The sequence below is a fragment of the Helobdella robusta genome (genome assembly GCF_000326865.2).
Source record: "Helobdella robusta unplaced genomic scaffold HELROscaffold_31, whole genome shotgun sequence".
NCBI lineage: Eukaryota > Metazoa > Annelida > Clitellata > Rhynchobdellida > Glossiphoniidae > Helobdella > Helobdella robusta.
The window spans coordinates 792,149-811,397 of NW_008704544.1; the positions used below are offsets into that span (position 1 = coordinate 792,149).

Genomic DNA, 19,249 nt, shown 5'->3' on the forward strand with positions numbered 1-19,249 from the left:
TCAATCTATCAATCAATCAATCAATCAATCAATCAATCAATCAATCTATCAATCAATCAATCAATCAATCAATCAATCAATCAATCAATCAATCTATCAATCTATCAATCAATCAATCAATCAATCAATCTATCAATCAATCAATCAATCAATCAATCAATCAATCAATCAATCAATCTATCAATCAATCAATCAATCAATCAATCTATCAATCAATCAATCAATCAACCAACCACCAACCAATCAATCAACCAACCAACCAATCAACCAGCCAACCAGCCAACCAACCTACCAACCAACCTTATTATACACCCACAGTTGATGTGCATACTGTTCATTGCACTCGGCCACCATGACAGTTCCTCTGCTGTTGAAGAGACAGTGATCGTCGCGTCGTATGCGGCCATTTTTATCGAGGAACCATAGCTAAATGTATCGTCACCATCATCGTCATAATCATTATCACCATCATCATCACAATCATCATCACAATCATCATCAATATCATCACCAAAACCCTAACCCTAACCCTAACCACAATCATCGTCATCATCACCACAATCATCATCACCATCGCAATTATCGTCATTATCATAATCACCATCACAATCATCATCATCATCGCAATCATCATCATCACCACCTGATTCCCGCCCTGTTGATGGCAAGGCCACAGGCCAACAGGTTTGTTGAGGGTGCTGGTTTCTGTCGAACTGTCGATGCACATGGGGAGGGGTGAGTTGGAACTACCCTGCACCACCCACGGTACGTTCACCCCGTTGCGTATCTGACGATGATGGTGTTGTGGTGTTGGGGTGACGATGATGGTATTGCGGTGATGATGATGGTGTTATGGAGGCGATGATGAGGCTGACTTGTTTGAAGACAATGATAAACATTCGGACGAGCAAAAATTCAGTCACATCATCGTCAATCCGTCACAGCATCATAACTTTACAGAGCACCATCACGTCATCATTACGTCATCCTCGTCGTCGTCGTCACCTCGCCAGTGCAAACAGAGTTCTTGGGGATGAACATTTCTGGATAGATGTTATCCAAGTACCACTGGAAGGAATGGCATCCGAGCTTCTGTCTGAGCGCCTTGCGATCACTCACATCGCCGTAATCACCCTGGTTGGAGATGATTTCATCATGATGATTATGATGATGATGATGATGATGATGATGATACGATGATGATGATACGATGCTAAAAGAGGAGAACGTGGAAATTGTAATGTGAATATAACGCTAACACAGATAAGGATTACAACAAGTGAATGAACAAAAGGAAGAACAAACAAACGAACGAACGAACAACAAAGGCACAAACCAACCAAATTATTATTAATCCTATCGTAGTACAGCTGTTTATACTCGTCCATCCAGACCTCGGCCAGTCTGACGGTATTCTTGACCAGCACGTTGACACCACGCCTCCACTCATAAGGGCTCCTGCTCCTGAAAATATGGCCGACGTGAGAGCAGACGATAATCTCCAGAGTACCGCCACACATCCAGACCTGCGTGTGCGTGTGTGTGTGTGTGTACGGTGTGTGTGTGTGTGTGTGTGTGTGTGGTGTGTATCTAAATACAAAACAATCAACCTTTCTGATATCTCTTCGCATAGAGGAAACTTTAAACAGGGAAATTTTTTTTACAAATATTGGATTCAGCAGTAGTTTTGAATAACATTAGATCAATAAAGGTCGATTTTTATAATGGATCAATGTGAAATTTCATTCACTCAGAAATTATTGAGCGAAAAAGAATCAACAGTGAATGAGAAGAAATAATTTTTTTTTTCAAAATTTTAAAACATGTAAGTGCATTAGAATTAGTAATTGGTGATCATTCGAACACACACACACATAAACACACATACGCCCACAGATATATATATATATTTGTGTGCGTATGTAAATACATAGACACACACACATACATACATAGACACACACACACACACACACACACATACAGACACACACACACACACACACACACACACACACACACACACACATACAGACACACACACACACACACACACAGACACACACACACACACACACACACATACAGACACACACACACACACATATACATACACATACAGACACACACACACACACACACACACACACATACACACACACATACATATAGAGCATTCACTCATCTATCCATTCATTTATCTAACTATTTATTCATCTATACATACATTCATTCATTCATTCATCTAACCATCCATCCATCCACTAATTTACTAACCTTGAAGGACATTTCCAGATTTTCAGCTCCCCATATATCCATACCGGGGTCATAGGACCCGAGATGTTCAAAGTATTTTTTATTGATTGAGAACAATCCGCCAGCCATGGTTGGTGATCTGGGTGAAATTGGAGTGATTATGGAGTAGAATAGTTCTGCATGGCTGGGAGGTTAAACAACGTAATATCTCCAACAACAGCAACAAAACGAAACCACCAGAACCACCAACAGTAGCAGCAACAGCAGCCACAGCAGCCACAACAAACCTCAAAGGATCAGCATCACTTTTCCTTGACTCGATATCTCTCTTTTGTATGGGGTGCCAATTGAATTGAAGGTTCCAATCGAAACCTCCAACACTGGTTGACTTGGCAGACGTATGTAAGTAGGAGAGAGTGGAATCACTGATGACGTCAATGATTGGAGTTACTACATTGGTCCAGTTCAGCGATATTCGATGGAGAAGCGGCTCTAACCAGCCTGTAAAGTGGAATTTTATTCATAAAAAGTTAAATTTTTCATCTAAAATGTTAGATCTTCGTAAAGAATATGTCACCAATCTTCACCCAGTTCTATATATTACAATTTAAAAGAACCTTTGATGGTAACCCAACCAGTTTTTTATTTAAGTTAAGAAAGATTTGGCTTTGGTTTAAACAAATGTGTTTAAAAATTCGTTCAAAAATTGAAAGCATGAAAAAAAAACCTGGAAGCTTAACAACAAAAACACAATGCAACACAAAAATATGCAAATATTTGGCAAACACCGTGATATGATTTTTATCAGACAAGTGTGAAATTTCTCACTAAGCATGCAGAAATTTTTAAACTATCACACCAAGAATAAATATTTTCCAACCCTTTGCACATTCACAGTGGGAATCAAGGAACGTGAGCACCTGTCCGCGGGCCACGGAGGCCCCCATAAGACGAGCCCTGATCAACCCCTGTCTCTTCTTACCCCTTAATATCCTTACCTTCTTCAATTGGCTCATGTACGCATCTAGTGGCTCTTTCAAGTGATCTGCCATTAATTTAATGTAATTATTTTTGTTTACTTTTGAAAATATTAGGCTGACAAAATAATTTTTTAAAGTTTTAAAACAAAAAAAATTGGCACATGTCCATTATTGCTTCAAATATCATTTCAAATAACTTTCAAACAATCAAATATAGTGTCTAAGATGAAATTTTTTCCTTTATATAAACAATATTTAAATATTCAACACGCGCACACACACACACACGAACACACACACATACACACACACGAACACACACACACAGACACACACACACACACGCACTCACGTACGCACACACACACAAACAAACATTAACACACACAGACACATATGCACAAGCTATAAAGAATAAAAACCCAGCTACCTTTATTAGAGAAATCATCAACTAGAATGATCTCTTTAACTAATTTGGGATGGGACCTGTCTAAAACACTGTGCACTGTTCTTAACAAGGCACTCCAGGCTTCATTGTGAAAGATTATAATTATACTTGTGTCAGGTAGGTTGTTGACATCGTATTCCAGTTTGAGGCAACTGTTTGTATGTTTGTGTGTGTGTGTGTGTGTGGGTGGGTGGGTGGGTGTGTGCGTGTCGTAATAAGTGGGTGTGGTGATTATGAAATGTACTTCAGACACACACGCCACAGAAAGATCATATACAAACAAAACTTTGAAGGATATTTCACACATTACTGAACAGATTTAACAAAATTTCATAGGTAAAACCTCACAATCCCACCCCCTCTTAATCAATTACTAACTCTCGGTCCCGAACATCTGGCAGCGTCCTATGCAGTGATATCATATCACTGGCCATCTGGTTGAATGCATTGTCGTCCCAGCCTTTTTTGAATGTTGCTTTCTCCTCTGGGGACATTTTGTTCTCTTTCAACTGCACTGCCTCGCCATTTTCTCCTAAAATTAGTAGAAATATTTGAAATACTATTCACACACACCTACTTTTATGTTAAAACTTACTGAGAAAAAAAAATCTAAATTAAGTAAACAGCAAATAAATAACTCTGCGAAAAACAAGAAACGGCAAAATTATAAAAATTAAAATTTTGCCACATTGTCAATGGAAAATAAAAAAAAAATGCCAATTTACCATGTTTAGCATTTCCAACTGGTTTCTCATCGAAGCCAGTCCATTTGGGAACTATCAAACCTCGACCGATAAGGTCAATTGTATCGGTGTCAAGGTCGCTGTATGAAGAATTTTTCGATAAAATAAAGGCATCTGACTGAACTAGAATGTTCTGTAAATGCAGAAAAAATATTTGTTTAATTTAGTTTAAATTTATGTATATTTTGAAAAGTGGATTTGAATTTATGTTTATAAAAAGATTGCCAAGTAAATATTGATAATATACATATATACTATATACAATAGACATACCTTCTCAGAAAAATTCTCATCTAAGACTTCATTTGCATAGCTTTTGAAGATGGTTTTATTATCTGGCAATAAAGAATCAATAAATTTTCCCCTCTGCTTTTCTAAATCTGTCTTCTTGATAAAAATATTTGAATGTAGTAGTTGCTGTCGCTGTGGCTGCTCCTTACCATCACCTCCAGCCCTAACTACTAATCGATTTAATTCGACATCTACATTTCTATTCATTTGCATAGATGGCAGAACGAAAATAACGATCCCCAAGACCCATATTATGAAGATAAAAATCAACAAGATGTAAATTTTACTCGTAATGCTACGCCTCAGAGCCATGTAAACAACTATCGTAAAGTGGTGAGAAAGTGAAGGTAATGTTCACTAATGTATGTGCATTCAAGTAGAAGTAAAAAATTGTAGAAAAATGACTAAATAAAAGTATGCTGAATAAATTAGATCTATATTACATTCAGTATAATACTCATTATATTAAATACAAATACTAAAGACATGCATGTATGTTGTATGTGCCGTATATTTCTTCATCCAGACATCAAAAAAGTTTCTATGCAATTGTGTTATTTCCTTATTATTATTAATACTATTTAATTTATTATTATTAGATTTTATTACTAGTAGTAGTAGTAGTAGTAATAGTAGTAGTAGTTGTTGTTGTAGCTGAAGATTTAATTTGAATGTAATGTGTCAATTATATTTTGTCTATATTTTTCATGGTAATTGTATTGATTTACCTAGATTCAAATCTGATTACACAATTACGAGTTATTACATTAAAACAACAATAGAGATTACATCATGACATTGACTTAATCATTAATTTATTTTCATCATAGACATTTCATTTCGTTGTTGTTTAAGGTTTATGTCAGCAAGTCTGCCTTGAGGACTTGAGTTGAGAATGTTGATGTCAAAGTTTTTGCATTGGAAGAAATGATCATTTGTATTGTACATAGAAAAAGAAGATCAGATCATTGCTTGGTTACTGAAAATAATTTTAAAGTGATATTATTGATTTAATTAATTAAATTAATTTAACCATATTTAATTATTAAATTAATTGTATACTAGGTGTACTGAAGTACAGCTTTACAGAGTACTGTACCACAAAATTAATAAACAAGTAGGTGGTAAGTTTAATTTAAAATTTCCATAAAATTAAAAATTAAATAAATATAAACTCGGATTAATTAAATCAAAAACTAACCTATACATATAAATCAAAAACGAAATACATATCTAATGAAAAAAAATTATCATCTCCAAACAAACTAAAAGTAACTCATTTTAAAAATGAAAACGTGTTCTTAAATTTTACGTAACGTAACGATTTTCAATAATTCATTTCAACCAAAGTAGACTTTTTTCTGTATTCAATCGTCGTCTTTATCTGCAATTTTCCGGCTTGAAATTCATAAATTTTTTTTTAAATTTTGCTTTAAAGTTTTAATAAATAATAATACAACAAAATTTACAAAACAATTATTATAAAACTTGAATTTGTTCCAAATTATCATAAAACAAAATAATTGTAACTTCAATGAGTTAGCAAAAGCAAACCATGAAGCCATTCAGATTTTATCACTACGAGATGAAATTTTCTGTCAAAGTTAAAATAGCATAGCATAATTATCAATTTGTAATAATATAGATAAATATTTATATAACCTTTCAGATCAAAATTTTTATTAACACTATCAAAATAAAAATAACGGTTTGTAAAACCGTTTAAAAGCGCTTTTGTTTTTTCGCACAACTCTTGACATTTCTGCGCGAAAGCCCAAGCGTCTATCTAGCCGAGACGTCCTTTTCCGGTTTGATCGTGAATCATGTGGTTCCCGTCCAAAGAGAGGAACGGTTCTCATTAGAAATTAGGATTTTTTCCGATTTTCCTATCAATTATAATAAAAAATTTGGATAGAGTTTAGTTTAAAACTACATTTTATGATCTAAAAAAGCTTGGGGTCGACTAATTTGCAAATTTGAGCCAAATTAAGTAGCTTTGCCGTTTATCATGAGAAGCAGTCGCCATTTGCATTTGTGATTTGTCTAAATTTAGTTTTAGCAATTTTAAATGGTTTGTTTTCATATTTATTCATTGATGATTCATGAATCTACAAAGAGTTTGAATTGTAGGACCACATTTTTATTTAATTTACTATATTATAAAATTATATAAAGATCATGTTAGGCGTTAACCCGTTAGGTCGTTAGGACATTTAATTAAATTAATGAATATATATTTCAGGAAGGTGGGCCAGAAGAAATGTAATGAAACAGAATGAAGAAACTTTATAAAATGATAAGTTTTTGTATCATACATTATGATTATGATATAAAAAAAAATACACAAACACGCTATTTATTAATTTAATTAATAAGGCTTTTAATTAATTTTATCTATCTGTGACTCATTCTTTTACGTTATCTCTCTTTTGATTTCATATAAATTTATATACTATTATAAAATAAACTTATATTCATACAACTCACACATACATATACTAAACAATATACATGTAGGTACACAACATGCACCTAATTAACAATGGTCTTTGCTGTTGTATCTTCTCCTTTTATGTGTTTTTTGTTCAGGTTCTCATCACACCCAAAACATTCCCTTTTATGTTTACCTAATACTATTTTTACATTTTTTCGTGCCTATATGTATGACTATATGTATAATTATGTAGACAGCATACAATACACAAATATTCATCAACGGTGTCCTTGTCTCTTTCTTTGGAGTCTTCCCCTCCATTTCTTCTTACAGGCAAATGAGTGTTATTAAGTTGAGTTACAAACTCACTTACTTATGTAAGTGAGTTTGTAATTAATGCATTATAGGTAGGTTAGGTTATGAGTGTAATGTAGTGATTGTAGGTAGTTAGGCTAAGGACTCTTTCTAGTTATTTTTATCTTCGTTTTTCTTTATATGTGTTTGTTTTTCATGCATCACAACATTACACAAAATTCTTCATTTATTTATTTATATATATTTGTAGGAGGCACAGGTTACTATCTATTTTTTATCTAGTTGTTTCCTTATCTTTTTACTATTTCTATCCGGCAGTGCTAGCTTGTCTTGATTTACCTTTCCTATTCTAAACTAGTAGTAGTAATGTAATGAGCCCATTCTCATGGCACAACACACAATATTAGGAAACATTTATGGTTGTAGATTTCATAGTACTATCAGCATGACATACCAATTTTGATGATGTTTTTCATTCAATATTATGATGGTGTCTTTTTAAATGTAGTTGGTAATTGGAATTATGATGATGAAGAGGATTAGGATGATGTCTTTTTAAATGTGATTTGTGATTGGAAGTAATGAGGATGGTGAAGATGTTTGTGATGATGTTATTTACAATTGTAATTAGGATGATGATGATGAAAATGATCAATAATAATAATAATGATATTAGTACTAATAACATGAACATTCATGCAGCGCTGATTCTGATCCAGAGATGCAGGTAGAATTGGCCAAAGTCATTAGTGCCTTTTTAAAAAGACTCCGTAGAAAATTCATTCCAGACACCTGTAGCTAAGTGGCATCTAGCAGAAGAGATGCTTAAACAACCAACCCAAAACCAGAAGAGTGATCTGTCATGCTCATGACAAAATATGAGATCATGTAGTAAATGTGTCAGGGATTTTATGATGACATGTTTACGAATGTGATGATGGTTGTGATGTATTTACGAATGGGATCGTGGTGAAGTTGGTTATGATGATGTTTATATGAATGTGATGATGGAGAAGTTGGTTATGATGATTTTTTTTTATGAATGTGATGATGGAGAAGTTGGTTGTGATGATGATGTTTTTACGAATGTGATGACGAAGAAGTTAATTATGGTGATGTTTTTATGAGTGTGATGATGGATAGGTTAATTATGTGGAATTTTACGAAATGTGATGATGGTGAACTTGGTTAAGATGAATTTTCTACGAATGTGATGATGGTGGACTTGATTATTTTGAATTTTTTACAAATGTGATGATGGTGAAGTTGGTTATGGTGATGTTTTTACGAATATAATGGTGGGGAAGAGGGTTAAGATGAAGTTTTTATGAGTGTGATGATGGAGAAGTTGGTTGTGTTCAATTTTTACGAATGTGATGATGAGGGCGATGGCTATGATGTTTTTGCGAATGGGATTATGGTTATGCTGAAGTTTTTGTGGGTGTGATGATGGAGAAGTTGGTTATGATGATGGTTTTAAGAATGTGATTATTTAGAAATTGCTTTTGATGATGTTTTTACGAATGTGATGATGAATTTGGTTATAATGATGTTTTTGCGAATGTGTAGATGGTTGTGTTCAATTTTTACCAAAATGATTATGGTGAATATGGTTGTGTTCAATTTTTACGAATGTGATTTTGGTGAAGATGGCTAAGATGATATTTTTACGAATGTGAAGATGGTTATGATGGTGTTTTTTACAAATGGGATGATGGTAAAAATGGTTGTGATGAAGTTTTTCGAGTGCGATAATGGTTGAGATAGCTATGTTGACATTTTACGAATGTGGTGATGGTGAAGAAGGTTATGATCAATTTTTACGAATGTGGTGATGGTGAAGAAGGTTATGATTAATTTTTATGAATGGGGTGATGATTAAGAAAGTTGTGATTAATTTTTATGAATGTTATGGTTATGTTGAATTTTTACGAGTGGTGATGGTTATGATAATGACGCGTCGACTTAACCGTCTATTAGGAGGTGCTTATACTATAGTTCGATTTTTTTGTATTGTGACCCTATCATAAGATTTTAGCTGGTTGTTTCTCTGGGATGGGCCGCACTTTGCTACGTAAATTTTCGTTTACTCTGTAATTGGTTTTGTCTAATTTTTAATGTGACGATGGTTTTTTTTATGATATTTTTCGAATGTGATGATGGTTGTGATTAAATGTTCAGGAAGTTGGTTGTGTTTAATTTTTACGAATGTGATGGAGATGATAATGATTTCACGAATGTGATGTTGGAGATGATATGATTTTACGAATGTGATGGTGGTTGTGATGATGATTTTACGAATGTGATAGTGGTTATGATGATGATTTTACGAATGTGACTAATCTTAAAAACTTACCTTTAGATTTCCTTCTTTAATTATAGACCTGTTACTGATATTACTTTCATCTTTTGAATAATGGAATATGTAGTTAATAATCATTTGCACGTGTAAGTCTCAATATAAATTATTTCCTAAGTAATTATCGGGAATGGTATATTAATTGAACCTGAGCGCAACAGTTTACGATCGTCTTGTTCTCACTCCTTAACTTATATTAGCGGATAAACTAGTTGTCAATGCAGTTTGCCTGAAAGGCTGTACACGTTGCAAGTAAATGATTTTAGGAGAGGTCGCTATATGCCTCTATTCATGGCGATATCTGTGAGTTGATGCGTGATTATTAATTTATAAATAGCGCAAGCGAAGGAATTTGCGGGTTAGGGTTTATAATGTATGATTCTATTCTTACAACTCTATGGTCACATTAGTTAGCTTAAAAGTTAACTTAAACTAAAATAATTAAATTACTTTTGGTTTACACAGCGATAGTATCTTGTGATTGTTTAGTTTAGTTGGTGACTGTTTTTTTTTTATTTCAATGCCTCTATGGCTTTGTCAGTCTTCATCATTTTCATACTTTTAAACGAGATCAAGAAGAAAGTTTCAATAGAGAAAAGGTAATATCGCTGTTGTGGCAGTTGGGGTCTATCTCTATAATTCTACAATGTATAATCTATAATCAATGTAATGTTCAAAGCAAAATCAACTGCTAACTCTCTAACCAACATAACCTAGCTAGCTTGCTAGAGTATCTTTCTATGCCTACCATCAAAGATTGAATTAGTGCTACTGTAATACGCTGTAGTTAGAGGGAGAGATTGATTAGAATAGCAATAGATAGATAGATAGATGGATATATTTTTAACTGGCAAAAAAATCTGTTTCTTGATGCTTCTCTTTCTCTCCTGCTTATATCTATTAGTGGTTTCGTTGTTGTCCAATGTGACGTCATCTGAAAAAGTTCAAAACGACGATAAGGGTAACGTCGGGGTACAATTCCAACGATCCAAGAGTAACTGGCCTGTCCCTGGAGCCAACAAAAACCACTTACACGTTTTTGTGCAGGTGGGTAACAACGTTCAACAAATCTAAATAATTTTTTATTAAATTCTTCAAAATCATTAATAAATTTTATTTGTATAATCAGTCTTTTAATGCAATAAGGTCAAATTACAATAGTAGTTCTATCACTAACATTATAACAAAATGAATTGAAAATATGATTTCAAATTAGAAATTTTCATTAAAAAAAACAAGTATAAATTTAAAAACAAAAATGAATTTAAATTCTTTTAAATACCACATTAAAAAAAGGTCTCAGATCTTCATATAAGTGTCTTCTTTGACTCAAAAAGATATGTCGATTTTTCTCATTTCCTTAAGACCTCGTTGAGTCTCATTAGGCCAGATGTCGTCCTTTTAACAGGTCAATATGCATATTAGTTTTTTAATTGCTTCATTTTCTATATGCAATTTTTTAATTGTTTCAATTTCTGTGTAAATATTTTTAAAAATTTACTAGCTGTTTCAATTTCTACGTTCTTATTTCTTTACTACAACAATCAGGTGACATAACCGATGCAAAATTGAGGAATTTTGAAGGCTCTGAGCAAAATTTAAAAGAATGGCAGATATACCAAAGTATTTTAAACAACTCCAAAATTTTGAAGAAAACTGTCTGGCTTGATACCAGGGGGAACCATGGTCTGTTGTTTTTTGTTGTTGTTGTTGAAGTGGCGTTCTTTGCTGCTGTTATTATTATTTCTATTTTTATTTCTATTATTATTGTCTTTTTCTCACATGACAGATGCCTTTGATGTTAGAGACACCCAGAGCCAAAATAATTACTTCAAGTGAGTAATTAAAGTTTATTATTATTATAATTGCTATTACTATTATTATTTTTAGCTAGTATTAATAGTAGTTTTAGTATTACTTTAAGATGTCTGTATATTATACACACAATTTTTTTTCCCTAGAAAGTACTCAGTAAAAGGGTTAGGCGGACAATTATCGTATCATTATCAGCACCGGACCCCGGATGGAGATGTGACGTCATTCATTGCCGTCGATGCTTGCCTCAATCCCGGCCCTAAAAGGCCCTTCAACTTTTTTGGCATGTTGCAAGAAGTATGTACATGTATTGGTGTATGTGTGTGTGTGATTTTATGCATGTGTGTATGTGCATATAAGCACACACGCACTCACGTATACATGCAAACAAACAAACACTACATACACACACACACACATACATACACAGCAAGAAATTGTTAGACTGAGGAGTTTTCTGAGAAATGCTTCAGAAAGCTCTAATGTTACAATCCTATTTGGTCACTATCCAACGTCTGTTATCAGCAGTCCTAGTTCTGCCTATGTTCGGAGTCTTTTTAGGTTAGTTTTTTTTTCATTTTTCAATTTAATTTCATATACATTCTTGTTTTTATTCATTGTATTAAATAATTTTTTAGTTGTTTTTCGTTAGTTTTTGTTGGTTTTTTGTCGTATTTGTTTTGTTTCTTTAGAGAACTCATTTGTTTATCTTATTTGGTCGAGTTTGCCATATTAATTTTTGGTCGAATTTGCCATATTAATTATTTGGTCGAATTTGCCATATTAATTATTTGGTTGAAATTGCCATATTTATTATTCTATTTTAAGGTCTGGTCTTGCCTATTTCTGTGGCCATTTGCATACCTTTGCTGGGATGCTTCCGAACATGTACACCCATCACAAGGAAGGCTTTCTAGAATTGGAACTTGGTGATTGGAAAGACAGTAGGCTGTATGTCTTTGTGTGCCTGCTAATGTTTCTTACTCTCTCCCTCTCTCTCTCTCTCTCTCTCCTCTCTCTCTCTCTCTCTCTCTCTCTCTCTCTCTCTCTCTCTCTCTCTGTGCGTATTTGGGTGTGTGTTTTTTGTTTTTTTATGTGTGTTTTTTTGTGTTTTTATCAGTTCGTTTGTGTCGGTTGTAGTATCTCATGTTTACTTTCTTGATGACGTCATTCGCAACGTAATATTTGATGACACCAGTTATCGAATTATAGCGCTGGACCACGGCATGATGTCGTTCGTTGACGTCATCAACAAGAGATACCCCATCATCATCGTGACCAATCCCAAAGATGAAAAGTTTGCTGTTGAGGGCAAGGAACCTCTTGAGAATATACATCTATCCACACACATTCGGTGCCCAATTGTTTGTTCCTTTGTTTGTTTGTTTGTTCCTTTGTTCATTTGTTTGTTTGTTTGTTTGATTGTTTGTTCTTTCGATACACAAATACACACGTACATACACAAAAAATCGGCCTCTTCAACCCATTACACACCTACATACACACACACACGCACGTACACAGGCAAACACACACACACGCAGACAGACTCATACGCAGACATACAAAATGAATTGACAGAATCCTCGTATACACGACGTCATCCGTGAGCGTTTCTGTACACGTGGACAACAAATTTTTAGGGGAAGCGATGAGAGTAAATGACGATGACGTCATTTTCGGGGATGGGCGTGATGATGAGGACATGAAGGAAGTCGATTCCAAACTATTGTTAGTCTTTGGTTATTTAAACGATTGAAATGACAAAACAATTTCAATTATTAAGTGACATCATCATAGCAGTCATTACATCATCGTCGTCATCGTCGTCATCACCACTACTAGATTCAAAGACATTGACCAGAGCATGAGTGGCCTGTATGTGTTGCAATGGGACCCCAGCTTGTACAAGCAAGGTTTCCATGTTATCGAAGTTACAGCTGTTGTAAGTGTGTGTGTATATATGTGTGTGTGTGTATATATATATATATATGTGTGTGTGTGTGTGTGTGTGTGTGTGTGTATGTGTTTGTGTGTCTGAAATTTGTTTGTTTGTTTGTTTGTTTATTCGTTTGTTCGTTCGTTCGTTCGTTCGTTTGTTTGTTTGTTTGTTTGTTTGTTTGTTCTTTCGATACACAAATATACGTTCATTCATTCATTCATTTGTTCGTTCGTTCATTCATTTGAAGACTCCTGAACATGGTAAAGCGAAAGTGAAACAGGGATTTTCGATGGATGGTTCTAAGAGTAGTTTTGGTTTTGTGCAGAGATTCGTGCTAAAGATGGATCATACCTATCTTGTAGGTTCAATAATTATTGAATTCATTTCGTCATATTTGAGAATTTAATGGCCTGCATTCATTCATTCATTTTTGTTTTCACTCCTTTGCTCATTCATTCATACACTTGTTCATTCACTCTTCTATTACTCATTCGTTAATTCATTCATTCATTCGTTTGCTTGAAGCAAATCGCTTCATTCATTTTTTGCTTTGGTTATTCATTCATGCATTCAATCATTCATACATTCATTCAATAATTCATTCATTCAATAATTTATTCATTTATTCATTCATATACTCACTCATTCATTCGTTTCTCTTATTTCAAAGTTTAAAGTATGCTTCACACTGGCCTACATTGCCTCCATATTCCCACTCCTATTCTTTAGAATCAACAACGTCAAAATCATGGGTCAGTTGCAAGTAATTGATTGATTGATTGATTGATTGATTGATTGATTGATTGATTTATTGGTTGGTTGGTTGGTTGATTGATTGATTGATTGATTGATTGATTGATTGATTGATTGATTGATTGATTGATTGATTGATTGATTGATTGATTGATTGATTGATTGATTGATTGATTGATTGATTGATTGTTTGATTGCTATCAATCGTTTAGTATCATTAAAAATATAATGACAATTATTATTTATAATAAATTATGTCAATTACTTATAAAATAAAATAATTTTTACGGTTTGAAGTTCTCACCCGTTCAAAAGCGGTAAACATAATATTAAGAACGGTTCACATCTGGTTGCAGAGGTTCTGCTTGTTAACATCTGTCGGTAGGATATACTACCCTCTCCTTACTTACAATCTCTACATTGTTGTCGGTCAGTGGGGCTGTTGTTGTTTGTAGCTATGGATTAAATAGACTGGGGAGGATTTTTTTGTATGGAGATGTGTTGAGTTTTTTAGGGATGTGCGGATGGTTTTTTTTAGAGATATGCGAATGGTTTTCGTTTATTGAAGATGAATGAGCGTGTGCTTTTTTTTGCTATTGAGTCATGTTGGTGATGTTGAAATGATAACATTCATCATGATGATGTTGACCTTGTCGATGTGATGACGGCAATGATGATGGGGATGACGTCACACACGCACACGCGCGCGCACACACGCACACGCACAAACACATTACAGGTCCTTGGTTTATTGGCTACGTGTTATCAGAGCACATTGGAGCTTGCTTTCTGTTTGGAATTGTAGTGGATGGTACATTAATCTACACCTCGCTTACCTACCTGTACGGGTTTTTTCAGGTCTGTTGAATGGCTTGTTTATTGGCTTGTTATTTGGTTCGATGATTGATTGGTCTGTTGGTTGGATATTTGGTTGCTTGATTGGTTGGTTGGTCAGTTTGTTGTTTGGTCGGTTAGTTGGCTAACCAACCGACTTTTTGATTTACCGATTGACAGATTCACTGATGGTTGATTGATTGATCGATTGATTGACAGTTTTATTCATCCCTAAACTAGCTCCTCCTCTTCAACATTCCTCTAATGTTGTACCTCTCGAAGTTTCTCGACCTCTCCAACAACAGCAACAATTGCAGCAGCACTTGCTGTCAAAGCAACAACAACGACAACAATAACAAAAGCTGTTGTAGAAGCAGTAGCAGCAGAAAATGTTGCAGCAACAGTAGCAGCAGCAGCAGAAGATGTTGCAGCAGTAGTAGCAGCAGCAGTAGAAGATGTTGCAGCAGCGGTAGCGGTAACAAAAAATGTTGCAGAAGTAGTAGTAGTAGTAGTACGGGTTGTGGTGTTAACGGCGGGATTCCTTCTTTAAGAGTTGTTTCTCCTATTTTTGAACTGAAGTGTGTAATAGATTTCTATTATTTCTTTGTAAATTTTTTTGCCTACGAACCGATGATGATGATGATGATGATGATGATGATGATGATGATGATGATGATGGTAATGGTAGCAACAACGATGATGATGATGAAAATAATAAATAGGAATGATCTAACATAATAGTATTTAACTTTTATTTCCATGCTTCAAATCGCTTATAACCATATTTTATTGTTGTCACTTGTATCATTATTATTATTATTATTTATATTATTATTATTATCATCATTATCATTATTATGATATCTCATTCATTTTATTCAGTTTATCTCATTCTCACTGGCTTTCTCAATCATTATCATTATTATTATCATTATTATTATTATCATTATTATTATTGTTGTTGTTGTTGTTGTTGTTGTTGTTGTTGTTGTTGTTGTTGTTGTTGTTGTTGTTGTTGTTCACATTTTTATTACTCCTCTTTATATTTATTCCAAAAGTTTTCCGAAAATGATGCAACAGTACGTCCTGGCCCCTATCAGGCATGTCTACAGACACCTCATCCTCTTCGTCGTCGTCATCTTCCAAGTTTATCTCATTCTCACTGGCTTTCTCAAGTTTGTTGTCATTATTATTGTTGTTGTTGCTGTTGTTGCTGCTGCTGTTGTTGCTGTTGTTGTTGTTGCTGCTGCTGTTGTTGCTTTAGTTGTTATTACCATTAATGCTGGGACATACATCTATTTATAACCACTATCACCTTGTTATACTGCTACTGCTGTTACGACTGCTGCTGCTGTTGCTGCAGCTGCTACCACAACTACTACTACTACTAATAATAATATTAATAATAATAATAATAGTTATAATAATAATAACAACAATCACGTATCAGATCGTACGGGTTCCTTGCTTTCATGCTATGTCCATTGAGGACCTGGGCCATCCTGTTGGCTCTCTACCTGCACTATCAAATCCATCGCTACACTCAGTCCAAAACATCGAGTAACCAATTATTATTAACATAATTATAATAATAATTGTAATAATAATTAAATTAGTAGAATAATAATAAGTAATGTATACAGTGTCCTGTCATTTAAAACTAAGAACCCGGCCTTATCGTATAATGATGTTATTGTTGTTGTTATTATTATTATTATTATTATTATTATTATTGTTGTTGTTATATTACTACATCAACAACAACCACATTGCAAATAATCAGCACCATCACAAGCGGCAACAACTACAACAATAATGGCAATGACAACGCCATAAACAACAACTCATTTAGACGCAACGACATTTAACGACAGATCCGATGACGAAGACGATGAAGCGGCACGACAGTGACGTCATTGATGACGTCAACAAAGATGATGATGATGATGATGATAATGATGATGATGAGGAGGAGGAGGATAACAATAATGCCAGCAATTAAAACAAGGCTGATAACGATGATGATGATGAAGATGATGGTGATGAGGACGACGATGAGGATTGCCATAACTCACAAAGTCCATTCTATCAAAGTCCTTGTCTAGGGAATGACATCAATGATACCAATGGTATCAATGAAACCAAAGATAATAAATAATAGGACATCCATTTAGATTAGGAAGTTATTTTTTTTTATTCTTTGATAGTGTAATTGAATATGAAATGACTAAAACTTCAAGATGATGTCTTGCTGCTTATGATGATGGTGGCGGCTGCTAATTATGTTTTCATATGGTGATGATGATAGCAATAATAATGATGAAGATGATAATGGTAGCGATGTATTGGAGTGTTATAAATGTTATTATACAGGCGTATTATAAATATCGTCGCTTAGCTATTATCATTAGTTCGTATTGAGTAGGTATTGTGTATTAATATACATGTGAGTGTGCGTGTGTGTATGTGTGAGTGTGCGCGTGTGTGTGTGTGTCAGTGTGTGTGTGGTGTGTGTGTGTGTGTAAGTGTGAGTGTGTTCTGTTACAGTTATTTCAGTTCATCCCTTCTTGCTGGTTTAAATATTGATATACCAACTGGATAGGTTGAGTTTCACGTTTTAATGGTTTAATTGTATTTAGGTTTAATTGTATTTATGTTTAATTGTATTTATGTTTAATCGTATTTATTATAACTATAATAATAATCGTTATTATTATTTTTATGTTATTATGTTTATTCATAATTTTTTGTAGTATAACAATGATCAAATTTGTTCAAGCTGCCAAAGTATATGTGTGTATACTGCTTTATATGAAATATATGTATATGTATTTATGTATATATTTTCATACATACATACATATATACATACATACATACACGCATACATACATACATGCGTACATATATACCTACATGCATACATAGGTTTATTCATGCTTACTTGATAAACTTAACTTATATTTAACCAAAAGGAACGTTTTAAACGATTGAAATGAATTTGTAAATTTGAAAGATCCATTTTATTTTTTAACGTTTTAAAATAAATATCTTATTTACTACAACTCTTTCTTCTATTTATGCTTAGTAGATGAAAACCGCGAAACAAATGGAAAAAAAATCTTACTTAGGTTTACTTTTAAAATGAAATACTTTTACGTCATCTTCGAGATTACTTCCTGCTAGATTATATTCTCAAATGTTTTTAACCCCTCATCAGAAGAACAGAAAGAAAAAGAATAAAATGAAATGAAGGAATGAAGAGAAAAAGAGAACAAAACAACGACAAAAAGTTTTTCTTTTAAAAGAATTTTTCAGCTCAGCGTTTCGCCACCAACATGGACGTCCCGATTTTAATTTCACGTCACTCAATCCATCGCCCACTTCATTTGTTCTTTCCCATGTTCGTCATTTGTTCGTTCGTTCGCTTGTTAGTTCGTTCGTTTGTTTGTTCGTTCGTTTGTTCGCTTCGCTCTGGTTCTTTCCTCTAGTGTTTGTCTATTCTTCCGTTTGTGTATTTTTTCTGATTTTTTGAAAATAAAATTTTGTTTTATTATTGTTGTTTTTTTTGAAGCAATCGATCGATTGTATACGTGTATGCATGTGTGTGTGTGTGTAGGTGTAGGTGTGCGTGTGTACAACTATTATTATTATTAATATTATTGATAGAATGTAAGGTTGGTTGATATTACCGTATTGAATGATTGGCTGAATGATTAATCAAACGACTGATCGATCGACTGAATTGTTGATTGAATGAACTGTTTCTATACTTTGCTGATTGACTGATCGATCGATTGATTGATTGAATGATTCATTCATTCATTCATTGATTAATTGATTGACTGATTGATGTATTTTTTCTTGCCAAACATCTTGTTCCATCTTAATCCATTTTTAAGACCAATGATAATAAATTAACTTCAAAGTAGATGCTACCCTTCCCTGAACTGCAGCGGGCGATTAACAACAATAAAAAATTTGCATATATCATCTTCGTTTCTTCTTTTTATTATTATTATTGTTTTTGTTGCAGAAGATTTTATTCTTATTTTTCTTATTATTTTTCTTATTATTGT

General features: G+C 33.7%; 2 protein-coding genes across 2 annotated transcripts; one reads left to right on the top strand and one right to left on the bottom strand.

Annotated features, from left to right (window-relative positions):
- Positions 1–288: 288 nt before the first annotated feature.
- On the bottom strand, positions 289–4,217 carry HELRODRAFT_81901 (hypothetical protein; the record flags this gene model as incomplete). The annotated part of the gene is made up of 9 exons (XM_009022287.1): positions 289–426; positions 644–751; positions 1,006–1,134; positions 1,341–1,526; positions 2,278–2,395; positions 2,544–2,757; positions 3,137–3,301; positions 3,667–3,836; positions 4,063–4,217. Coding segments are annotated over 9 exons (1,383 nt in total), but the record flags the coding sequence as incomplete, so codon positions are not given.
- A 6,070-nt stretch (positions 4,218–10,287) lies between these two features.
- On the top strand, positions 10,288–17,100 carry HELRODRAFT_112716 (hypothetical protein; the record flags this gene model as incomplete). The annotated part of the gene is made up of 18 exons (XM_009022288.1): positions 10,288–10,460; positions 10,486–10,873; positions 11,123–11,234; positions 11,375–11,512; positions 11,616–11,661; positions 11,788–11,964; positions 12,095–12,202; positions 12,470–12,592; positions 12,840–12,995; positions 13,445–13,583; positions 13,831–13,941; positions 14,254–14,335; positions 14,634–14,765; positions 15,076–15,194; positions 15,411–15,748; positions 16,229–16,345; positions 16,621–16,730; positions 17,045–17,100. Coding segments are annotated over exons 2-18 (2,280 nt in total), but the record flags the coding sequence as incomplete, so codon positions are not given.
- Between the last annotated feature and the right edge of the window lie 2,149 nt (positions 17,101–19,249).